We start from the raw sequence: 25,849 nt of genomic DNA, 5'->3' as shown, positions 1-25,849 counted from the left end.
CAAGCCTAAAGTTTGGAAACTTCAGATTTGTACAAAAATGTCAAACTTTGATTGGTTTACTTAGGTTCAAATAAACAATTAATACATCAAAAATAAATATTACTATAATTTTTTTTTCTTTGTTTAAATTTTTTTTACTGCTTGGGACTTTTCCTGTTTGATAAATGTTTGTTAAATTGTGCGTATCAGTGGAAACGGTCTGATCATAACTTGAAGTTGCTTCATAGCTTTTGGTCTGTAGTGTGCTTGAGTAAATTAGAATATCATCTGAAATTTACTTCAGTAATTTGTTCAAAAAGCAAACTCTTAATATCAAACACAGCATTCTTTTATGTTGATCAGTTTTTCAGAAAATTTGAATAAAACAGTTTAGAAGAATGTCTAATGCGTTAAAGTTATGGCGTACTCAGTCCTGAGGAAATGACTTGACTAGCTGACGATCTTTACGGTCATCCACTACGAGGGTTGCCCACAGAAGGTCACGGTTATCGAAGGTGGATGTTCTGTGTACGGTTTCCAGGTATATTAATGGAAAGTCGAGTGGGGGAAAAAAATACGTAGGAGAAGCATACACAACAGGGATAACTTTTGTGCACGTTATCCCTCCTAGAACTTGATTGAGCTTCAAAGTGAGCTCAGCTACCTACCAGGAAAAGTTGAGAACAGTTCATGCTTCCCTCTGTTGACTTGTTTTTTTTAGGGTTCATATTTCATTTTCCAGCACAACTTGGCACCTTGATTTGCTAGCAACCTTTAACGTGTCTACTGATGTTGATGTAGACAACCATAGGATGTCTGCCTCCATGCTAACCTGCACTGATGCAGTAGATCTTCCAAATCTATACAGCAAGAAAATGCTTTGCAGTAGGTTAAAATTGTCATTCTATAGAAATCTGACTTTCACTTCTTGAATTAACATGAAAATGTACTTTTCAATGATATTTAGATTTTAGATTTACCTATGCGTTTCTAAAGAAGGCCAAAGTGTCCCACAGCAGGATCCGTTTTCCTCGTCACTCCTGCCTTCCAGACTCTTGAAGACAGCCGGTGAAAAGGCCATTTTGTCCAGGCCCATTGTGCTCCAGAGGCTGCTCTATTTTTAGGTGTCCAGCATTCAGTCGATGTGACAATGGCTTGCCATTTCGTCCCTGGTAGCTGCAGCGGCTGTTCGGATCCAAGAGGGGTACAGAAGGAGAGTTTTAACAACCCCGTGTGTCTCTTTGGTTAACAATAACTTGTCTAAATCTGACCTCCTTGTATGCGCCACGCTGTGAGATGATACCGCTTGGCAGCTGCTAGGAGGTTCATCCACACAAGCGTGTATGTGACAGTGGGAGGCCCCGGGTGTGTGAAGGCCTTTCAGCGCCTCGCCTTATATAGACGAAACACCTGTGGCCTCACCTCCTAACCCCGGCCCGCTTAGCTCATTTTCACACACTGACGCTTTTCTTGACCGGCGGAGCCTCAAGTGACACCGGATGACTCGCTAATGATGCATTGAGACATGGCACATTGTAAGGACGTGTTCGGTGTCGGCAGTGTCGCACTTCAGTATGTCGCGCCTGCTGCCGATGACATCCTCAGAGCTTTGTTTCAAATGCTCTGCTATGCTAACAACACTGCTCCTTAGATGAAGATTGGCTTCCCCTTAAGACATCCGCTCATATTTCTTTTGAGTGTACCTTTCTGTGTTTTTCTTGTTGCTTTTTGCTCTTTATTGGTATGCTGAAATAGATGCTCATCATTGGGCATCTTTGTCATTTTGCTTGCTTTATGACTACTTCAGGTTCAAAATTTGATGGTTTATGCCAGGATATACCGGCCAGTCATCATTTCACCATAGTTGGTGCCTTTTCTGATGTCATCAACCCAAATATTCACAAATTGACTGTACAATTAGAAGAATTGTACAGTTTTTAGTGTAATTTTTAAAACACAAAAACTACTACCTAGCTGCGTTTTTGCTGTCTGTTTGGAAATGGAAACAAAATGCATCACTCAATAGTTTCTTTAATGACTGAATCACAGCAGCTGCATTCAGGTTGTAGTAAGCACAATGTGTCACACTATTTACATGACTGTGTTAGGGGAGAGAGGTAAGCCAACACCAGTGATGTGAAGAAGCTGGTGTGAAATGTGAGCAAGTTTGGCTCTAACTCAGTCCTGACAGCTCAGTAAATTACTTGTAATGACCTGGTGAATCTCATCCCTTTTTCCAAAGGGAACAAAAATGATTAGTGCTTGTATCAGTCTATCAAATTAAGAGCTTATTATGATGTTGTTGGTGAGAGTCTGAATTCACAGGGCTAATTTCCAGCCTTCACCAGGCTGAAAGTTGTCAGAGCTTTAATAAGTGTAAATCTTTGAAGCGTAGATTCTCAGACGCGTTTCGCTTTGAACCTTCTTTCCCCCGTCTATGAATCTAGCTCGTTGTTTTCTGACAAATTGTCCAAACTAATGAGCTTTTTGAAGACAATGTATTCAGGACAAGCTCTTAAAGTTGATGCCGTAGCATAGAAACATTTAAAAAGTTCTGTTTAAAAATCAGATCACCTCATGCAGCAAAACGAGAGCGTAGCTGTCTGATCGATGGCAGAAACGTATGAATGTAGCAGCGCCGCACTTTAACAACTTGAGGGAGAAGTCTAGTCACAGCAGTTTTAATTTTAAGTCTCAGACCTGTGGCACAACTCACTGAGTACTAAGAAGACATTTTGGTGTCGATTACTTACAGATGTAGACGAGCACATGTACTGTGATGTAGTTATTGTATGTTGGCAGTAAGTGTCTGGTAGTTATTTTTGCTTTGATCAGGGTTTCTGATTGCCACAAACAAGGATCTGAATCTGAATAAAAATAACAAATATAAGGATTTTAATTAAAGATGTACAAGTTGATTTTTAGGTGAATTTTATCTAAATATGTGTATCCATCATTCATAAAAATATATCTACAACAAATAGACTTATGCAATGGAAATGTGCTACTGGTATTGGGTCTTAGGGGTTGAACGACTACATATTCTTTAAGGTCGACTACATCATGATAATAGTCGATGTCGACTAGTCGCGGTGACGTAAGCGCAAAATGCTTCGTAACTACTTGGAGGCTTCATCAGGTATTTTCACGGCAAATATTGACACCCACCTCCCCTTCTCCCGCTTTTACTAAGTCTATTATGGAGAATTAAAAGAGCAATAAACAGATCATTCTTCGTGAGCAGCGGAGAAAACACCGGCTGATACTGATGATCTCTGGATAGCTACTCGTATAGGAGTCAAATTATCACACTGACCACAATGGTGCTTTTGGAACATCATAAACCAAACTTATTATGAACGGATCCCGTTTGGTTACAGTTGAATTCAACGAAACCACCTGCTGCTCCTCCGTCCGATGCGCAGCAGGAAGCTCTGCTGACTCAGCAGCGGCTCTCTGAACCGACATGCAGACGGCGGCAGAGATCGCCTCCATCAGACCCTCCGGATGAAGCTTGGACTTAGTTTACAGATGTTGTTAAACCATATTTTTATAAGAGCGTAAAGCTGCCAGGTTAGAAACTTCAATACGCAGGGACCGGTGACGCTGATCAGTTGGGGGTAGTTGAGGGATAAAAAAAAACCTGACACGTTGTTGTCGCACATTACTCCGTAGTCCTTTTTTTTTTCTTTTTTAAGGATTTTTTTCGGTACTAGTTTATTTGACAGCAATCTGACTGTAAGGGGGCAGAGAGAGCGGAGAGAGGCCAGGGCCCAGCGAATGGAGGACGGGAGTCGGACTCCTGACCACGGGCTAAAGTCTCCACATGCGGGGCGCCGCGCAACGCCCCTATTGCGGTAGCCTTTGCTGTAATTTAGTTTCTCTTTGTTAAATTATTTACATTTTTATACAAATTGAGCTTTCTGACGAACTCACCTAGTCCATCTTCTTTCATTTCCTTGGAAAAATTTGTTTTGTCACGTGATTGCGACTAGTCGATGGCCCAGAAAAAAAGTCATTGCAGAGAAAAGAATCGACTAGTCGACTAATTGGTGCAACCCCTATTAGGTCTTGACTTGGACATATAAAGCGAAATTATAGGTTGGACCCAATAAAAACAAAACAACATTTTTTTTGTCAGGAAATGTTTTGATTAAAATAATATTGCTCACTTATCTTGTCGTGCATTCAGTGGAGGTTTGACTGCTTCCTGTCCACCTTTGCTGTAGTTTACGCAGAAATAGACTGAACCGCATCATAAACGCTACACCAGGTTTCATCCTGTCGAACTTTTAAATATCAAACTTTCAGACAAAGAAAACGATCAAGCGTGGCAACCTTCAGCCTGCTCTTGTTGCTCTGGACTGGTTCCTCCAGCCTCTGTCCTGTGTCGACCTATAGACGGCACAAGAGAGATGCCCGTCACGTCATGTCAGCGTTGTGTTTTCCCTCTGAGAGCCCGCAGCACTATAAGTGTTGTATAAAGCGTCATTTACCTGTCACTTCCTAAAGAGGACATAGTTTATAAATATCATCCAGTGGAGCTGTGGCTCGGGGACTACAAAAAGGCCACCCACGATCGCCCCCATTGTTCACTGGCATCATTGTCGGTCTGACATCCCAGCTGCTCGGCCATGGTAAGTCGGCATGTGTGACATGTTTGTTACTGTAAGGACAGGTGTGTTTTCTTGGCTTTGGAGATGCTGCTGTCAGAGTGGACAGCTGGTGGAAAATAACTCTGTTATATTGTGGGATAAATTTTGTCCTTTCGTTCATAATCTTTACCGGCCAAAAGGTGGAAGTGCGTAAAATGTGCTTGTTTACATTCTTAAAGCGATCCTCTAAGGACACTTTTTAGCTGATTAAGGTGCTGTATTTAAAAACATCTAGTTTATGCTTTTTTTATTTTTTATTTTAATTCATGTCAAAAGGCCCCCAAGAAAGCCAAGAAGAGGGCGGCGGAGGGAGCCAACTCCAATGTGTTCTCCATGTTCGAGCAGGCCCAGATCCAGGAATTCAAAGAGGTGAGCGCGGCTCGGAATGATTCAATTCCCTCTGAAACCCAAACGTCTCTGCGCAGCCTGAATACAGTTCTCACACACACACACACACACACACACGCACACGCACACACACACACACACACACACACACACACACACACACACACACACACACACACACACACACACACACACCGAGGGCTCCGGCTACTTTCCCTCCTTGTCTTTCCATTTCTATTGTTCACGGCCTCAGTATGCCCACCTGTCTATTTTCATGCCTCGGGCTTGGCAACAGCGGAGCTCGCGGTATGTCGGTATGAAGGTCGGCGGTGCCCAAACATTCAGACTGTGTCATCAGCGATTAGGCCGCAGATGAACGGCTGCGCGCGCCCCGGATGCCGCACGCGATCCTAAGGGGGTTTACAAGTTATAAATACTTAAGTCTTCATCTGTGAATGCAGTTCAGAAAAAAAGAAAATTCATTTAAATTGAGAGTTTAAGCATTACTGTTACAGAGATGGCTTGAAACAATCGCTTTAAAAAAAATAAAGTAATAATAATAATAATGAAAGTAATGGAGCTTTCTCTCTGCTCTGATCTCAGGCCTTCACAATCATGGACCAGAACAGAGACGGCTTCATTGACAAGAACGATCTGAGGGACACCTTCGCTGCTCTTGGTACGTCGACATGCGCGTTCAAGGATCGTAGGGACGTTAGTCCTCAAGTGCCGACGATCCGTCTGCTCATTATGTAGTGTGTTTGCTCCCGAAGGACGTCTGAATGTGAAGCAGGAAGAGATCGACGACATGCTCAAAGAGGCTCCTGGTCCCATCAACTTCACAGTATTCCTCACAATGTTTGGTGAGAAGCTGAAAGGTAAGAACATGAGCAGTGGTTAAGCTACTCTGAGTTATCTCTCTGAGCTAAATATGCACTGCAGAAGTGAGATGGAAACCATTTCCAGTCAGAGTAATTCTGATATAAAAGTAAAGTGGCTTTTTTTTTTTTTAAGTTACCAGTGACACATATTAGAAACGTATTCTGTTGCTTTAGAAGATTTTGTCACCTGCAGTCAGAGCAGAGGATGTTAACATCTCCACATCCAGGCTTCAGAATAACACCACATGCATAAAGCTGATGCTGTTCACACTGCATCAGGCTCCAATGTGGACCATCATGTAGAAAAACAAACCAGACGTTACCGCAAAGTCACTCCTACAGGGTCTTTTATGAATGAAGAAATTATACTTTGGCATCACACAAAAACAAAATTGCTTCACTGATTGACTGCTTTGGTTCACGAGCCTAATAGCTGCAGGAGGAAAACTTGAGCAGCAGAAGTGCTGTCCTTATCAGGGTCTGCTGTTTACAGATATTTATATTTTTCCACCTTTTCGACACCACTGACATTGCTTCTCTGCTTCAGTTAAAAACCCCACAATCCTGCACAACATGGCCAGCCCTGGAACACATAAACGGCAACAAGATGGAAATCAATATCTGCTGTGGAAATCAATATCTGCTATTAATATTAGTCCAGTTTTAGCAATATGTAAAAAAAATAAAATAAAATAAAATGTACCAACATCAGCCGAAACAGATGTTCATGCTGTGACACATCATGAATCGTATAGCAGTGAAATAGGAGCTCATTCCAGACATACTGACCTACTTCTCTAACTGCAAGAAGAGCAACTAAATAATCTAAATGGTCATTAAAAGTAAGTGTGTTTGAAGAGTGGTGATGGCTGCTTTAATGACTCCAGGTGCGGATCCGGAGGAGACCATCCTCAATGCGTTTAAAGTCTTCGACCCCGAGGGAAAAGGCATACTGAAGAAAGACTAGTGAGTGTCAGGAGGACGCACGCCTAACTCCACACGAGATTGCAAATTCATTGAAAGCAACGCTGTGTTCGCCTTCTCTCGCTGTTTATGACGCTCTGTTTATGCAGTTGTTCATCCCAGTTCACAATGAGTGTCGCTCTGAAGACTTTTTTTTCTTCCTTCTCTTTCCAGCGTGACACAGATGCTAACAACGCAGGCCGACCGATTCTCCTCTGAAGAGGTACATTGTGGAGTTTTACGCTAATTGTCGCCATTATCGCTGATTACTGGGTGCGAGTGGGTGACTGAAAAAGAATGAACGTCATTATGACGGTCGCACGTGTCCACGTCGGGCACATTTTCTTCTAGAATAATGAAAAGAAAAAGAAAAAAAAATCAAGAAATGGTGGTGAATCATCTCGGCTTTTGATGCAGATTGAGTGATGAGGCGTTCTCGTGTGTTTCACCGGTTAGATGGAGCAGATGTTTACCGCCTTCCCCCCTGATGTGGCTGGAAACCTGGACTACAAGAACCTGGTGCACATCATTACTCACGGAGAGGAAAAAGACCAAGAGTGAACCTTTTTCATCATGTTTTTTTTTTTTTTAAGTAACTCTATAGGCTAAAAGTGAGAAATGCAAGCTTTTTGCTTATGTTAGCTTCATTGTTTCTGTACAGTCAGACTAAAAAACAACAAAGATACTTCCAAAATATTTTTCTCAAAACAAATGCAGACAGCTAAGAGTTTAATTGCAACAAGATGTTTTTCTTCTGTTTCCGGTATATTTTTGAGACTAATTATCATATATTTATCCTAATTTTGATGACCAAAAGCTACTATTGTCTGTTTTTACAGTGCCTTCAAACTTATTCGCATCCCTTGAGCTTTTCCACCGTTTGCCATGTTCCCACTACAAACATCAGTTTTGTTGGCATGCCAACACAATCGTGCATAATAGTGCAAACAGAAGGAAAATGATGCACGGTTCTCAAAGTTTTTTTTTTCTTTTAAATAAAAATCTGAAAAGTGTGTCATGCATTTTCAGTTCACCCTTTACTTTGATGCCCCTGAGTTCAAGCAGCTTCCTTCAGAAGCCTCCTAATGAGTTAGCATGAACATACCAAACCCCACTGTGGCGAACGGTAGTGGCAGCATCATGCAGTAGAGATGCTTTTCCTGAGCTTGGGAAAAGAATTGCATTAATTACAAAAAAATTATTGATGTTTGTTGTTGTAACTTGGCAAGACAAAAAAAAGTGGACAAGTTTAAGGGATGTGCGTACTTTTGCAAAGCACTAAATGAAGTGCATGCATGTAAGAAAAATAAACATACTTAAACTCAGCTACCAGCCTGTGTTTGTAGCACCTGTACTTCATAAATGACTACACCAGAAGCTCCTGTTAGTGACAGACTTAGAGGAGAACTTGGGAATAGCAGCTTTTCTGTTCATCTTAAATCCCAGAGAGCTGAATCCAGAGACCATGCTTGGAATTAGAGATGTACAGTGTGGAAATGTACTGCACAGTGGGCTCTTAACAATATGTGACTGCTGAAACACATGACTTCACTCGCACAAAGGCCTGTTGTTACTTTGGAGTCGAGCTGCTGCGACGACTCTATGCTCATGAACGGATGACACCGTCTTCATCCGTCTCACTTGTCAGACCTGCTGCTGTAGTGCATTGTTGTGAAATCTCTGGCTGCTCCAGCTGAAGTTGATGGTGAAGGAGCCTCAGGCGCCAAGCTCCTTTGACGATGGATGAGGGTTTAGATCACATTTTGTGTTTTAGACGTTTGACATTCTGCAGAGAAAGGGAGAGAAAAAAAAAAGACTTTCATATTCAGATTAAAGCGTGGACGCCTTGGGCGGTGGCTCTGAGGCTTATTCTGGTCTGCGTCTGCTTTGTGTAAAGTCACATGGAAGTGGACTTGATATGAGTGTCTGTGGGTTTCTGGCAGGATAAGAAATGTCTGTTTTTATTAAAAATTCAAAACTCTTCACGGATTACTGCACGCTAGTAAATAAAGCTCCTTAGGATCCACTCTATGTTGGAAATGCAATTGCTATGTATTTCCAGACTGAATAGCAGGACAAATCCAAAACAGGAAACACAAATAAATTATGCTGATTACATGGCGGGTCCTAACTAATACACAGAGACACAATGAACTCGGCTCCGAAGTTGACACAAAAAAAAATCTTGGAATAAAATGGTCCATGATGCATCCATCAATTTACTTACTGGAATAAAAAGACTCTAAAGAAACCTTTTACCAAAGTAAGTCAATGTTTCATATAGATCACCTTTCTCAGATAAGTCACAAGATGTTTCACAAATGGAGTTTGACCATTTTTTAAGAGGCAAGAAGCAAATTAGATGATGCAGAATACTTTGACAAAGGTTCCTGCAGAACAACACAAGTTAAACAACCAGCGCTGTGATGGATGTGTAGATCAAAGCACATTGTGTGTGTTAAATTGGCTAAGTTACTTATAGCTCCGACATCAAATTAGAAGCAAACGTTTCTGTGGGAGGAAACCAAAGTACTGAGGTAGAAAATGAGCAAACCCACAGAGAAAGGCTGCAACTGATCAGTGATAACCCCCTGACCACTGCCCAGTGGTGGACAGAAATAGAAGCAGTAAAAGTGAGGTTAGAACCGAATACATAACATTGACATTTGTTTTCATCTGTGTACTTGTAATAATGTGGTCAAAAAATCCCCTCATGCCTTAGCAAAATATCAATAAACAAATCGCATTTACAGGTACACCGACTGAAATGATACGACACGAACAAGTGGGAACATAAAACAGAGGACATCGAAACACTTTAATATCTAATTAAATGTATCAAATAACTTGTAGTAACGATAGTAAACCTGTGAACATAACTGTCTACATTAATTAAATATACAATACTACAACAACCGCTTCTCAGAAAAACCATTATTTACTGTGCTGATGGTGCAACTAGAGGTTGGTATTGACGTCTAATGCAGTCCCTAAGTGGACTTGGAGTTCATCCGTGAGAAATAATGGATGGGTTTATTGTTAGAAGCTCCTTTTTGTGCAGAGTGAGTCTATTTAATGGCAGCTTGTTGGAGTTGCCCAGAAAATATTTTTTACCACATTCCACCTGCTGTGAATGAGGAAGCTTTGCTTGTGGTGGTTTTTGGTTGAGACTAGTTAGTAATTAGTTAAAAATAAATGATTCAATGAGACAGAATTTGAAAGTACGTCCAGCATCTTTTCAGCTGGATTTTGCTTTGCTCCATCTTGTAAAGAAAGTTGTGTCCATTCTTTCTTATTTTAGTCTGTTAGACGTTTCCAAGCATCAAGCATACGGTAAGGCAGGGCGTCATTATTTTACAACTACTGCACTGCCACCTTGTGGCTACATGCATTAGTGCAACACTCCTGTGGGAGAGCAAAAGTCCTGCTGTTCTCTCTTCACTTGGTTTGCTTCTGGTTTAATGATTCTGATGCCGAGTTTTATGACCTCTGTCACAATAAATGCTGTTTACACAGTATTAAACAGGAAACTCATGCACATGACCTCTATTGGTTTGTGGTTTCAATCTATGTCTAAATTTAGAGATGTGATCTATTCAAAAATCAAAACATAACTTTACAGCCATTAATTCAACTGGTGTTTTGTTCGGCGTTGCAGGGCTTCACCAGCCCAGAAGAAAGTGTCAAAACAGAAACAGTATTTATTTCCTTACAATTTTGAATGTGCAAAAAAACAACAACCCCACATTTCTACTTTTTGCTTAGAAATATGTCAGGAAAAAAAAGAAATATGTCAGAAAGCTACACTGCACAGAGTATTCCCTGCAACCTTTTTGCTGCCGCCTCTACATCCCCTTGAGCATCGGATGAGGGAAGATCCAGATTCATTGCTTTAAGAAGAAGTAACTGAAGGTTATGCTGAGTTTCCTTTCTTGAGCACATCTTTTCATTAAAAGAAATAGATCGTGAATTATTGGGTTTCACCAACTAAAATGTTTTTTTTTTAATTTTTTTTTTTTTAGCTTACTTCGAGAAGCAGACATTCAAAATCTGGGTTACCTTTTATGCAGGAGTATCTTATGGAGTTTACTTTCTCAGAAGATCAGTAATAGTTGACTCTCTGAATCTGTTCTGCACCTCCAAGCCCCATATATTCCCCACACACAACCTATTTCAAATAGTCGTAATTTCTTTCTCATTTTAGTTGAAAATACATTAAATTATACTTGCACAAGCCCCCTCAACCAAAAGATGAGTTGTTATATATTTGCTCATTTAGAAACTTCTCAGAAGGAAAGTGCAGAAAAGGAAGATTGAGGTTGGAGATTGAACTTCTTGCTCTCCCACAATGCAAACCTCAAGGGACATTTCTGTTCATCTTCTAACTCAACAACTTAGAAATGTCAACTTCTGATTAAAGATGCAGCAAATGTGTAAAAATAAATGTGCTCTGATCAGGTGAGATAAAAATGTAACTCTTTGGACCACACGGAAAACACTATGTGGGCAAAACTAGCACTTTATAAAACACCTTGCTGCGAAACGAGGGAATGATTTTCTTCTGTGAGGAAAGAAAAACTGGGACATGTTCACGGGAAGATGCTAAGCTAAATACCTATGTCAGTACAACAATAGTAGGGTGTTGAAATGGTCCAGTCAAACTATTTGCACCAAAAACTGGCTTTACAAACTTCTGTTTATAAAATATTTCATTGTGACATTGGAATAAAAGGAGATGAATACATCAGCGAGATTCTAAACCACTGCCTTTCACCTCATATTTTATGTTGAGTTTATCACATAAAATATAGTCAAAATATACCGACGTTTGTGATTATAACGTGATAAAATGTGAAACCTCCATGAATGACGAATAACAAGCACCGCATACCTCACTCTAGAGGTGAGTACCTCTCTGCGCCCCTAGATGCCGCTGTCCCCTCTGCGTTGTGTCTGCAGGAGCAGCAGGGGGGCTGGATGTGGACAGTAGAGGACTCCTGCGGTGTGTGTGTGTGTGTGGAGGGGGTGCAGCCGGTTGTGTGTGTGTGTGTATGTGTGTTTTTTTTTTTTTTTTTTTGAGTGCTGGAGGCTCGTCGAGCAGCAGCAGCAGCAGGAGGAGGAGGAGGAGCAAGAGGACTTGAAAACTTCACTGCGTCCAGCTGGAGAAATTTTCATCCGGGGAGATTTCTGCGTCTGTCGGAGCCGAGTCGGCACCTTTGTAGTCCAGCTGTGTCCGTCAGAGAGAGGGACCGGTCCGGTTCTCATCGCTGGAACCATTTCCGGCGTCCAACATGGATGATTTAGGTAAGTTATTTCGGCGAGAAGGCAACATTAAAGCAGCGCGTGCGCCTACGTGGGCAAACGGGCACAAAGCTGAATATTGGGGCTTTTTTAACCCTCAGGAAGTCTGCTAATGAGGTTGTTGTCGCATTCATTGGTCCTGCTGGGTTAAATTAAAGCAGCGCAGGCAGACAGGAGAAAGCAGGACGCGTGGACACCGGGTTTCTGATAATTAACTATACGGTGTTTATAAGCTGGAAGGTTTGTGGGGACACTGGTAACTGTGCTGCATTGGTGGTGGTGCTGCTGTGGGAAAGTTAATATGTTGGTCTGGTGTTGGGTTTCCTCAACTTATTTATCCTCAGACCAACATGTGATATAATCATTCTAATTGGAGAGTAACCCGATAAGTCCTGGTGGTCGTCTTGATAGAAATCCGTGCTGCTGGTTGGATAACGTTGATTTCTGCTGAAAATATTGTCGTGGGCAGACAGATGAACCCAGGCGAGCTCAGTCAGACGTAGACTTTGTTACAGCTTTAAATGCAAACCCTGAGGGGACAGGTTGCGGTGACAGGGAGGCTCAGCGGAATACTCTATCATCCATCTCTCTTCCCCTTTTTGCTGTCGCTTATCTTCTTGCTGTAGTTTGACAAAACATATTTCTCAAATAAGACTCACTGTTTCATTTTCATTTACATCCCTGCCACTTAAGCATTGTGAACGTTCACACCATTTAAATTATTATTTTTTTTCACATTTTGTCTGGTTATAAAGATACACTTCAATGTATTTTGGGGGAAGGGGAGAGGTTACATCTACAAGCATGGTGAGGGTTTTAATTTAGTCCCTCTGAATCAATTTGTGCATGTTTCGTTTCGCAGTTGACCTTTACTTGGCTCCGGCCATCTTCCCATCAACTCTGAACCGCTTCCCTGTCCAAATTGAAGAAAATGTTCCCCCTGTCATGATGCCACCGTCACTGTGTTTCACTAAGGGGAAGGCATGTACATGTAAGCCAGAAAGTTCTGTAAATTTTTGTATATATAGTTATCAGAGTAACTCAGGCTAACAACATTCGCACTCCCACCTACTATCACTTTGTCATTTTACAACCAGGTGTGAAGTAGGTGGTTATAAGGTGACACGATGACACATTTTTCCAAATACTTTTGCAAAGCAGGCCTGCTGTATTAGTGTAAATTAAAAACCTGGACTGTCCTACACACAGTTCCCTCATCACTGGAACAGATTTTGCCCCCTGGTGACTGATAGGATAAGTTTAGCAGGACATCTGTGAAATGCATTTCAGGACTCGAGATCATGTGCTAAAAAAACACCCGAATGCGTTTGTGAAGTCAAAGATGATGAATGTGTCGCAAAAGCTGTCCAAGAAATGCTATGCCCTCCACCCCCGCTGTGAGCTGTAGGTGGAGTTTCTATTAAACAACAGACACTTGTGTTAAAGAGAGAGTTCAGGAGTTTTAAAATGAGGATCTGTTGAAAGATTGACATTATATGTCTTATCTGGAGTCAATAATTCCAATGGCTTTATCATTTGGCATAAAAACAAATTAGTTGAAGCTAATAGCTGGTCTGAGAGAAGCCGAAGTGGTCTTCTGCCATTTTAAAATGACTCGGATCTAAAAGAAAATCGATAGCTTTTACTTTTTATATGTAAATATGAATTTATGAACTGTTAAATCATTGTCACTTGCTGTGGACAGCAGCTGGCAGAGAAGCTGATGATCTAAACAGGAAATGGAGGTAGGATACTGGGTTTTACCAATGACGCTGCTGTGCGAAACACATTTGTGGTCTGAGTAACCAGCTGATAAAAATAAGTTAGGCTGTGGAAAAAAAAATCAGATACGTTTTGTTAATTGTTTTTTTTTACCTTTTACACCAGTTTACTTTTAGGTCTGACAGTTACTCTGGTCGCATATTTCAGAGAGTTTGTATAAAGGGGGAATAAATCCTGACTAACAGCTTGCCCAACGGTGACCCACATGAGCTTATTTTAACAATTTAAAACAACTCAAACCAAAATGTATCACGTCTGTCTGATTCAACGCTGTACTGGTGGAGAATACGCATCAACGCTTTCACAAAAGACGTATATGATAGTTTTTTGTTTTTGTTTTATCAGCTGAACAACATCAGTACATTGGGTAAAGAGGAGTGGGCAGACTTTAGCAGTCAACTGAGATCTTTTACAGACAATTACAAGATCTGATAAAACCCAAAAATGGCCGGTCACTATATTAAAAAAACATCTAACTTAAGAAATAAAGACTCTCGTGAAAGTGTATAAGATTAATATCCCATAAAGATAATAATTTTCCGTTTGAGTGGTGTGTGTGTGTGTTTTTTTTTTAATTAAAATAAAAAGGCAAATAATATCTTCACTGTCTTTATCTGGTTTTGGTCAAACTGCCCATTAGCCTTCACATTATCGAGCTAGCTATTAGCATTAGCCTTCACCTTATCGAGCTAGCTGTTAGCCTTAGACTTCACCTTATCGAGCTAGCTGTTAGCCTTAGACTTCACCTTATCGAGCTAGCTGTTAGCCTTAGCCTTCACTTTATCAAGCTAGCTGTTAACCCTAGAGTCTTATCTAGCTAACTTTTAGGCTTAGCCTCCACCTTTTCTAGCATCAAGTAAAGATGCTTGAACACTTGAACCCTTCTAACAGAACCTCTCTTTAGAAACATGACCTTCTCCTTCAAACCAGAGGAAGTGCTTTGGTTTAGAAATTTTAAAGAAAAGCTCAGTTTTTGGAGCTAAAACGTATTCCCCTGGTGAGTGAGAGTGAAGCAGGTTCATTGGCTAGTCTATATCCAGTCAGTATTTATGGGCATCATCTTGCCTTACAGCTGGTACGGGGCTCTCCTTAAAGTAGCTGCTTCAAAAATATGTGTTACACAACCCAGTGTAATTACCATGTCACAGGGCTGTAAATTCTGTCATCGGTTTAGGAACCAGGCAGAAATGTGGCACACAAACAGAAGCGTACTCAAGTGGTCCATGCTCTTTCATTGTGAATAATTTCAAAACCGTAGTGGGGTCTGCTGGTTTTGTTTTTGTTTTTATCTGGTTTGGAGAGTTGGATGAAAGCACATCCACCGTGGAGTGCTTTCATCCACGGTGATGAGGCACCATGGAAATCCATCAGCATAACCTGCTCCTATTTTTAAACCTATATCCCTGCGTCTTAAGAGCTGAGCCAGCAGCACCTAGAAACCTGCCACCAGGTCTTCTCCCAGCCTGTTCCCCACTTTCCATCACTTTGTCTTCCTACTTCCCATATCCTCCCAGCAGCTCTAATGGAAGTCGAGATTCTAACCCTGAAAGCTCTTTTCCCAGCCTCAGTTTTTTTACCCTTTATTTTTTTTATTTATTTGCAGAGCAGAGCAGATCCTACAGGCAGGGTTTTGGGAGAGAATGGATCTCAGCCAACATTTATCTGCCTTTAATGCTACAATGCCCCACCCTCTCTTTTCCCACTTCCCACCATTCCTGTGGTTACGCCGCGCGGGAAACCAAAGCCCTGCGATCTATCGACGGTCCAAAGGAGAGATAAGCCTTTATTGTGAGAATTGGATGCAGGCGGATTGAAAAGGGTGCAAGAAAAGCTTTGTTTTAGTACGCCAGGTGTGCCTTTATCTGCATTTCGCATCGCCCTTGCCGGTTCTTGCCGCTCAGAATCCGAGGCTCGTTCTCAGGCAAACTTTCATTGAACCCCCCTGGCCCCCACCACTACCACCACCTCCGCCCTCTTCTTCTCCTCAGTTATCAGCACTGCCAAGCGCTGCTTCTTGCTTCACCGCTCTGGGCCTGCACCGACAAGACATGAATGTCAACGAGCCCCCCTGAAGTTAACTTTATTTTATTGACTTTGATGATCTGCGCCGTTTTATTGCTTGCTTTTTATATGCGCCTGCAAATACAGTAGCCTCGTATCGCTCTCTCTCTCTCTCTCTCTCTCTCTCTTTCTCTCTCTCTCTGATGCCACTTTGGTGACATCGTGAGCTAAGAGGCTTGTCAGCACAGCGGCTTCAGCGTTGGAAATGTCACTCAAGTTGCGGGAGTGAGGAGAGGAGTTCTTTACCAGAGGAGATCTGGAGTAACCCAGATACTTGGATGGGTCTAAATTTAGTTTGTATTGTTGTTTTCAGACCGATGGAAACATCAAAAGCTTTTCTTCTTTTGTGTTACATTCGGCATCAAACTGCAAGTTGTATCGAATTTCTGCATGAGGGCATTTTCTTGTTTTTAAGTTTATTCCCACAATACAGATTTGCTTGCATTTGGGTTTCATAGTATCCTGAGTTATCACTGTAGTATTTAGCATTGTTTTATGAATGGTGTGAACTCATGTCTGTCCCTGAGGCCGATGGAAGGAGCTTATATGAAGCAATCTGATGCCAGTGTGCTACCATCACCCATCCTATACTGCAGAGTGAACATGATGCTGTGCAATACACTGAGGTACAAGAGAGGTTTTTTTTTAGCTTTGGTTCCTCTACAGCTGACACTTCTCTTTTGCAGCTAAATAAGCATCAAATTTCTGTCCATTTCTTTGTTTGTTGTGAAGAAATTCTTACAAATGGTTTAAAATTCAGCTTGTGGCCAAATAGATGACAGCCTATCTTCTAGATTAGTGCTTTCTAAACCTTCCAGCTTCTGATCCACAAAATAAAAATCAAAGGTCATGACTCCAACTCTTGGTTAAGCACACACACTTTTTTTACTTTTTTTACACACAACAGCATCAACAATCAATGTATTGATCATTTTATTTATTTTCAAGTATTCTTCTTAAAAAGATCTTTTACAACATTTCTAAAATGCATATGCTTTCTCATTGTCACTTTTTGCTTGTGGATTCATTTCCACAAAGGGACTTCTAGTTTTTCTCAAATAAAATTTTTATTTTCCTGTCTTAGGAATGCTGCTCGTACTTACATGTGATGTAACTGGTCGGCAGGAGGATGTGTTTTACCCCGAGTTTTTATCTTCTGTGTGAAAACAAAGTTTATCAGATCACTGTAGGATGTTGTATTCCCTCATTAACAACATTCACATTGAAGAGTGTCATTTTGGCAAAGGAGCATTCACTGATTGGAGAAAAGTTTCCCGTTTCTTTTATCTCTACATTTCAAATTATTGTCATAAAACAGACATCTGACAAAAGCTTGTTACATTTTTTTCATATCTTTCCAATAAAATTGTAAATTGTTAAAAGTTGGTTTAGCAAGGCACATGAAATTCGGTGAAACTGTAAGAAAATGGATGTCGAGTGAGGTTAAGCCATTGTAACAGAAACCATAAAATGAAGATTCTTGTATGCTGATTTGAAATACTTCATCTCGAAAAAGAAACCTTGAACTTTGTCACATTTTTTTTCTCTTTTTATAGCAAAAGCTGTTGAGGTTTGAGGTTCCTTTTTATACTATATATATATATAAAAACTGAGCTTCTTCTTTGAAGCCCTGCAGTGACTAAGGCCAACGCTGCAGCACACCAGCCTGCACTGTGTGATAATTTCTCTGGGCTTGAGATGCATCAAACACACACTGCCAGAGCAGGAGCCCAAGGCCCCAACACAGTATCTCCGTTTGGGTTTGTCCATCTGCTTGACTTGAAAATCAAAATGCTAAAGGGCTTTGAAGCATATGGTGTACAGTACACACACACACACACACATTCAGACGCACACAAGCCCAAACTTAAGTACGCTCATGATCACAGACTGCTGGTGTGGACAGACAGGTCCGTTAGTGCAGCTGACTAAGCAGCAGCTCGGCGTTCAGCCGACCGTCATGTCATCTCTCATGGGTTCAGCGCTCAGTAAGAGCAGCCAGGGTCGATATTCATGCTGCTTCTTAACTTTATGAAAAACAAAGGAGGGGGGTGTGTGTGGAAGGAAAAAAAATGTAGAAAAATATATTTAAAACAACCCATCTAGGTAGGGAGGAAATTCATTCCATCCTGAAGGTCTGGTTAGGAAAAGATATTCAGTGATGTGCAAAAATTATTTACACCTCTTCCAACTTTTTGAACCATTAGCTATACAGTCCACAACTGTAGTCAAGAAGAAAACCATTGTTGGGAGGAAAAAAAGCCAAAACAAGAAAAGGTTGCAGTTTGCATACTTTACTTTAGGGAACATAAAGTCCATGTTCGCTAAAGGCGCATTGGAATAGAGTGCGCAAGTCTCACAAGGCCAAAATTGAACTTTTTGGTCTGCATTTAAAACTTCTGTGAAAAACTCCATGCAGGAATGGACGGACGTTCACCTTCCCACAAGGTGATATGAGTTAAAAATAAAATCTCTGCTTTTATCATAGCAAATACTATTTCCGATTTTTATTTATTTTCCTTTCTTCTTCAAAAGAAATGACAAAAGACAGGAGATATTTTCAAAAACTGTCATTAAAGGTCCAAATAAGTATTCAGCTAATACATGATACACTTTTCAGATTTGTCGTAGCAACGTTTGAGAATCAAGAATCCTACTTCACAGCAATGCGCTGCGTCGTGTCGGCCCTTTCTAGAAACTCTCCGGAAAAGTTCCCGTTTCCAATGTGACAAAATGCTTAAGGACTCAGTGGCGCTGTACAACCAGGGGTCACGTCCCACTTTCTGTGCTTGTGCCAGCTGAACCCGGTGACCCCTTTCCTTTGGCGGCGTCCCGTCCAGCTAGAAACATGCTTCGTGACAGGAGGCGCCCTCAGTAATGTACTGATGTGCCGCAGTGGCAGCCACAGTTCGTTGCTGCAAAAGCAACCGCCATGTAAACCAGACATGATGCGAGTCACGCCAACTTGTGAGTACGCATCACCCAACCCTGACTCCCTAGTGGAAATCCATCCATCTCTGTTGCTGCTCCCTCCAGGCAGCCAGAACGTCTCCATGCAGCTTGTTATGCACGACAAAACGAAGCGAAAACAAGGACACATTTTTGCATTGTGCATCTTTGTATGCACTCCGCTGCGTGCCTGAAGCGGTTATCGACCGCCCTCTACCCCGCTGAGCTCCGACGAGCGCCGCTCCCTCCTCGCTTTGTTGTTGGATTCCCATCTTTTCCAGTCCTGCAGCTGACTGACGGCTCAGCTGATTCGTCGCCGCCGGTCCTCTGGTGCGGGCTGAGGAACGGCCTGCAGACGGTTCTCACAAAGAGCGCCGCCGCCGCAGTGATTACAACATTTGATCGGGCTGTGAGGAAACAAGGCTGTGTTCTAACCACTGCTTTTCTGCTTAACTACAATGCATCATAATTACAGCTGCCACACTGTCAGATGGCCTTTTAGATGCACCTGCAAGATCCTTTTTTTTCTCTCCCTCAGACTCTTCCTCTAATTGGTGCGCAAATGTCATTTTTCTTGGAGCTTGCATGGTTGCTGTGGCTGCAGGCTGGGATAACACGTCCCTGCTTTATTTGGAAATGAGCTGCAGCCCAGCAGGTTTCCTCTGGGCTTGTGGCAGGTTTAAACAATCGCTAACACACTGCTCCCGCAGCCCTATTTGGGATATAAAGCTGTCACAAAGCGAGCCTTTGATGAACTGCGAAGCGGAGCGGGCAGAGGGGGTGGGGGGGTGAGACCGAAAGTGAGCGTTGCGTTTGCCGTTACAGCTGGATCTGCGATCAGATTCTGACTTGCTCAAAAAGACGCATTACAGAAGCGACGCGCTGGAGGCCCGACGAAGTTTATATGGCAGTGTCGATGATGCTTCACAGGTTTATATCCTTGGAGATTTGGGAGCTCAAACACACTCACGGGGCTTTGGCTGAATGTTTTTCCAGGGATACAATTTGACTTTGCAGAGTTTTCAAGCCCTTCTTTTCCACCTTCTTCTCTGTCTTCGGTGCTGCTGGTGGGGAGACAAAGAGCTGCTTGTGTTTTGGTGCTGTGACCTATTTCAGGCAGGCCAGAACTGATTAGAAGAACTGCAAATCAATCTGTTTATTCAGCCAAGCATCTGCATTTTGACTGTAGCGCCCTCACTCCCTCCTAAAGAACTAAATCCCACACTTTAGATGGTAATTTTTCCGAAGAGAATTCTTAACAAGATAAAGATTAACTTCAGTAAATTTCTAGAGCGCCCTGCTCCTCTCAGTCTCTCTCAGAGGATTTGGTTTAAAATCTCCACTTAAATAAAGTCTCTTTGACTTGATGTAGTTTCTAAGCAAAGCTTGGAAAAACCAGACTAAGAGGAACTCTTTGTACAGTGACAAGTGTTATTCATAAAACTATTTTCACCCTTTGAAGAATTTTTTAATTTATTTATTTTTTTTGCAATATGCCCAGAAACCTTTTAAGGTTGTTTTTACGTGATAGACCAAGAGATCCTAGTGGATAAGTGAAGTGGAAGGAAAATGACTGATGGTTGATTTTAGTTTTGTTTTTAATTGAATTAAACTAACTTAAATGTTCATGAATGTACAGTGGTGTCATAAATATACCAGATTTAACCAAAAAACAAGCACAAAATATAAAAATAACAGTGACACCATTTCTGTCTTTCTCGCCTAATTGAATTTCTCAAGTGTGAATTCAGCACCTTCACCTCTTTACTCTCAAATCAAATCTAGTCCAGCCAGTCACCTACCTTATTAATAACGTAATAACGTCCATCTTTAATGTCTATACAAAAACAGCTGCTTTGTTAATTGGTTTAGTTATGAAGTGGTTCATCATATGAAATCTCAACAAAATACAGTTGGGGTTTGTGGTTGTGATGTGAAAGATGTGGAATAGGTGAAGAGGTGAAAACTGGTTGTGTTTAAACTTTTTAAATTACTCTCCTGGGCACATTTAGGTAAGTAGTAACTATTTGGGAAATTTGTGATTTTGTACAAAAAAGAAACTTTTCCGTCTTTTGAATTGATGGAAATTTTAGGGAGAGATTTTACTGCCGTCTTAAAAGATGGATTTATTTTAAGGCCTTTAACTTGTTATTCCGCCTATAGATGAGCTGATGTCGCTGTTTTTATCAGTAGCTGCACCTCGAGTCAAATTTACTGCACTTTTTCTTTCATTGTTAAGCTGCAAAAGTCCTTAGGTCTGATAAAAGTGAGCTCAGTTTCATTTTACTGCAGGGACTCATAATAATGGAGTGTAGGAAAGAAGCAGAAAAATGAGCAGATTTTACCCTTAAATGTTCTCTTTTGCCAAATATTGGTGAACCGTGGTTTCCTCTTATGCACAATGAAACCCAGAAACGCCACACACAAACAGCTCTTTTAGATTATGCTAGATTAAGAGTTTGATCTACAGAACTAGCGGGGAAAAAAATGACCATTTTCCTTTGCTCAGTATAGCTACTCAGGCAACCTGTATACCACACAAAAACTTAAGTGCCCACAAACTGTGCATATAGGCCTGTAAAAGCCTCTGATTGTGGGTAAGAGGAGAAGTAAGTGCTAAAAAGCTAAAATCTTTTCCTGTTTTCTTGACGCGTTACCTGTCCAAAATGGCCGTTGAAGGGTATCATGTGTAAAAGTACACATTTTCTAATATAAAAAGTGTAGAAACCACCATAAATGCATATTAGAACAGCTAAATTCAACATATTTCAGTGTGAAGTTTAACAACTCATAGTATTCATGTCGGGTTAAAAATCCTGCAACTCGGAAACTAAAAAAGGGTTAGAAAAAACTCACTGAAATAAAGAAGGAAATAAAGCATGTGGTCCAAAAAACCTTTGAAAAAGAACAACAGCAGATCACTAATTAACAGGCTGCTCTTTTCAAAGCTCCCCTGGTTTCCTGTGTTACGTTAGATCAATTTCAAACCCCGTCTGTTCATGCAACAAAGACCTCTGTGAGCAGATATGCCTCCCCACCTCGCCAACCTGCGGCAGCAGCTCAGTTCTTCCTGCTGCCTCTGATCCTGTCTGCATGTGTCAGGAGAAAATATCCAGCCGCAGCTCTCCATTTGTACGTTTTCATTAAAATTGTACTGTGGAAATTATAATATGGCTAAAATGCTTCATTATTTCTGTTTCTAAAACCAGGAGGCTTCCACGGGACCCTGAAGTGGAAAGAATAGGTTATGCTTACAACAACATGACCGAGGTCAAAAATGAATTTGCATTTGCGAAAGCAGACTTTACCGAGCTAGAGGTGGTGAAGAAACGAGCAGAGATGATGTGTCACACCTACGTTTTTTTTTTGGGGTGTAACTGAACGAATAACCTCCTTGCAGTATGAGTTGGTAAATATCACTGAGAAAGAAGGTGGTTGTATTAGACTTTGTTGTGGTCGGCGTAACATCCACGGGTGCAAAAGGCTTGTATTTTTTTTCCTTCCACTCAATTTTCCAGTAATACGCTTGAATATGGCACTCTGTGAGGAGCCAGGAAATATTAGCCTGTCTGACAACTGTAATGTCAGTAGTTCACACCGTGATTGTGTATTTCCGTATTGAAAGATTATTTTTCAGCAGGCTTAAGCAGTGCTTCTATTTTCTATTAAAGTTGTCATTAACTTCACTCCATAATCAGGAAGTGCGACGCTTTCACTCTCTGCTTGCTGGTAACACATTGTCCCAGTTGAATGGACATTGACTTTGAGAGATTCTCACACCTGATAGTGACCAAGTAAAGTAAAGAGAGTGATGAAAAAGTGGTTAACAATTTAACAGCAATCATATGTTCTCCTAATATATTCCCAGCCTTTTTGCACATTTCCCCTCAACCTTACAAAACCACCTTAAATAATTACCCCGTTTCTGTGAATGTGAACCATTTAAACTCGTCATTTGATCTTCAGATTCTTCTGGCAGGTTTTTTTTAAACAGTAAAACCTGAGTGACAGCTGTTTAGAGCTCTTCAGGAATCTGGATGCTGCTCTGTTTGCGACGTGTGCTGCATTACGCCTCACAAGTAACATTTGTGCAAAAGGCCCTGGAGGGGCTGCGGATCAATACGCTAAAAGCTGCTGTAAAGCTTCATAGAGCTGAAACACTGCTGAGTGATACTCATTCAGGCCAGTTCAGCTCGTCTATAAACAGCTAAGTCACTATAAAACTGATCTGACTGTATTACATGTATAGCTGCACTATTTTAACATTTGTCTAAAAAAATACAGATAATGAAAAGTAATTCTGAAAATTATGTATCAATCTCTGCCCACTCCTTTTTCTATAATACCTCAAACTCTGTCATGTTGGATGCAGAGCATCTGTGAACATTTTTGGATCTTGCTGCAGAGTCTTAGTTGGCTTTAGGTCTGGACTTTGACTAGGCCATCCTAACACATAAACTTTAATTGATCTAAACCATTCTGTCTTTGCCTCACCTGCTTGTTTTTACGTTTTGATGGACCTCAGCCACAATTTATATACTTTTATATACTTTGTATATTGTCTTCACTTGATGGAGCAAAACATGGGACCCCAGTTCAGTGCAACCATAGAAACCTCATTACTTCTCAAACTAATACAACTCTTCTCATTGCTGAATGATTTATTAAGTGCTGCTCCATGAGATGTTGGATGTTGTGTTCAAACTCTGCTTTAAACGTCTCCACAGCTTTCTCCCTGAAAGCTCCTTGCTCCTCATGATGCTTCACAGAACTGGATTTTATACTGAGATTAAATTGCACCCAGATGTACTGTTTGCACATTATTTACTTGTAGCCTGTTACTTGGGTAACAGAGCAAAGGAGATAAAATGTAGACACAAAAATTGGGAAGCCATCTGTCATTTCCTCTACACCTCACAATTATGTCCTTAAGCAAAATCTAAGCAAAACACACAGAAATTTGAGATAATTATGTTACAAAGCGTGAGGGCGTTATAAGGCATCTGAAAAAGCGTGACGAGTTGTGAAACTTTCATATTTCACTTCAGAATATGGACATGCAGATTCACAGAGGAAGTGCACCAGCCGTGAGCGAGAGCAGCAGTGGCTCTCAGACCCAACCCAAGGGTTCAGAGGGGTGTAAAACGGTGCTGTAGTGATATGTGGCACAAACTGGCTGGGTGGTCTGTGAGGGCCCACTGCTGCTTTTGATGTTCATAAATCATCTACGGTAGGTCCGTTGTCCCTGCAGTCAGGGTCAGGTGGGGGAAGTATTTATAGACGGTCCAGATGCCGCAGCCCGTCTCTGATGTGTGTCGGCAGCCGTGCTGAGAGCCACCTGTGCATGTTGTCCCTGCTTTCTGTTGCACCTTGCTGTGCATCTTGTTAAATTAGGTGCCAGTTGGATTGTTTTAGATGAATGCAGGGTTTCATTTGGGCGATGTTAAAGTACACCCATCAGTAACAGTCCTGGTGGGGTTTGTCCTCCTCCCCCACCTTCCCTTTGACACAGTAATGTCTAGAATTCACACTTTCCGATTCTCTGTCGGCTCATGTGGCATCAAAAGGCCAATCCTTTCACAGCAGAACCCAGAAGGCCGTCGCAATACATTTCCGAGCTGCAAACAAACCTAAGTTGCAGTTTTGACAATTTTAAAATTTGACATTCTCGCTCCTTACAAAACTCGCTCCTTACGGACGTTTTTATTCCTTTTTAAAGCTATTGCTTCTCCTTTCCTGCCTTCTTATGACAGTATCTTGCAAGGCTGATGTGCACATTTTTCACTCTTTCCCTGCTTTGTGGAAGGCGAGCTGCGGCACGTTAGGAATTCATATCAGCCGGAGCGCACCTTGCAAAACATCAAACACATCACAGGGAAGCACTGAGGGGAATGGGAGCAGGCTGATGCAGAGTAAAAGGTCAAAAAACACGGGTAAATGTGTTGTTCAGACAGCATCTCCCAGCTAATATGCATTCTCACAGTTTCCCTGCGGACTTTAGGGGAAATGCTATCAGAGAAAGCGTTTCAATCCTACGAGATAAAGGCTTTTTTTTCTCTCTCTCTCTCTCTACACCAGCCCCAAAAGGAAGAACAAGAAGTGGCGAGCTTTGTGTCTGTCGTTGACATGACTCAACAGCACCCCCTGCAGACGGTGAAGTCCCATGTTCGGTTACAGTACATGCTTCCTGAAATGAATCACTTCCAGTAGAGCTGAATGAACAGGACTGGATGCACTCAGTGGCAGGCTGCATTGATTTACTCCATGCAGTGGTCAGCAGTGATAATGGATTGGGCAGTGAGAGCAGAGTTCGGCCCAGGCAGAACTTACTGCTGGACTGTTCTTGTTTTCCAGACCAAAACTCTCAAAAGGGAAATTCATGTCGTTTGGTTTACACGGTGTCTGTACTTAAATTAATGCATCTTAAAGTAAGTCCTTAAAATGTCTTAATTTCATTTTAAAAAGTAAGTTAGCCTTTCGTAAGTTAATCACAGGTCTTAAATCTTGTCATGGCAGGACTATTTAATCTTCTATAGATAGGATCCTATATATAGAATATATGTAAGCCAATATTTGAGTCATGCACAGATATCTTCATTCCATTCTGTGACTTGAGGTGGTTGAAGCTACCGCTAACTACCTGCTAATATGCTCTTGCTAGTTAGCCTTTTTTTCCCTGCGTCTGTCATGGGAAAGTGTAAATTTATTGCCAGCTGACTGGACCACATTCTTTTTTACCACTGGCTCAGTTCTGCTGTCAATCCAAAAAAAGCCTGTCACTGGTGCAATATAAAATATATGCATGATACATATCCATCCATCCATTTTCTTACACCCTTGTCCCTCAGTGGGGTCGGAAGGGGTGCTGGTGCCTATCTCCAGCTAGTGTACCGAGTGAGAGGCGGAGTACACCCTGGACAGGTCGCCAGT

At 41.5% G+C, this 25,849-nt stretch overlaps 2 protein-coding genes across 3 annotated transcripts in view; both read left to right on the top strand.

The window, feature by feature from the left end:
* The first annotated feature begins 36 nt into the window (after window positions 1-36).
* myl2a (myosin, light chain 2a, regulatory, cardiac, slow) lies at window positions 37-8,151 on the top strand. 2 transcript variants are annotated; one of them, XM_008409415.3, is made up of 7 exons: window positions 37-4,616; window positions 4,911-5,003; window positions 5,586-5,661; window positions 5,756-5,860; window positions 6,751-6,829; window positions 7,001-7,049; window positions 7,283-8,151. In XM_008409415.3, the coding sequence occupies exons 1-7, from the start codon at window positions 4,614-4,616 to the stop codon at window positions 7,385-7,387; spliced, it is 510 nt and encodes a 169-aa protein (XP_008407637.1). In that variant the 5' UTR covers window positions 37-4,613; the 3' UTR covers window positions 7,388-8,151. The 2 variants fall into 2 exon arrangements, with proteins under 2 accessions (XP_008407637.1, XP_081463439.1); XM_081607313.1 differs by lacking the exon at window positions 37-4,616 and adding an exon at window positions 4,627-4,704.
* Window positions 8,152-11,909: 3,758 nt separating this feature from the next.
* Window positions 11,910-25,849, top strand: part of LOC103464969 (paxillin-like) — a 34,989-nt gene continuing 21,049 nt past the window's right edge. Inside the window, exon 1 of the mRNA XM_008409413.3 lies at window positions 11,910-12,130. Coding sequence (XP_008407635.1) covers window positions 12,118-12,130 — 13 coding nt within the window. The 5' untranslated portion in view covers window positions 11,910-12,117. The remainder of the gene's footprint in view (window positions 12,131-25,849) is intronic.

Source organism: Poecilia reticulata, chromosome 5 (assembly GCF_904066995.2).
Source record: "Poecilia reticulata chromosome 5, P_reticulata-male-v2, whole genome shotgun sequence".
Taxonomy (NCBI): Eukaryota; Metazoa; Chordata; class Actinopteri; order Cyprinodontiformes; family Poeciliidae; genus Poecilia; species Poecilia reticulata.
The sequence above is the reverse complement of the archived record's forward strand: the minus strand, read 5'-3'. Positions and strand labels throughout refer to the sequence as shown.

Excerpts from the sequence above, each read along its gene's own strand:
- myl2a (XM_081607313.1), top strand. The coding sequence starts at position 4,627 with ATGTGTGACATGTTTGTTACTGTAAGGACAGGTGTGTTTTCTTGGCTT. Across the intron at positions 4,705-4,910 it reads GCTGTCAGAGTGGACAGCTG|GCCCCCAAGAAAGCCAAGAA; the intron begins GTGGAAAATAAC and ends TCATGTCAAAAG. Across the intron at positions 5,004-5,585 it reads AGATCCAGGAATTCAAAGAG|GCCTTCACAATCATGGACCA; the intron begins GTGAGCGCGGCT and ends CTCTGATCTCAG.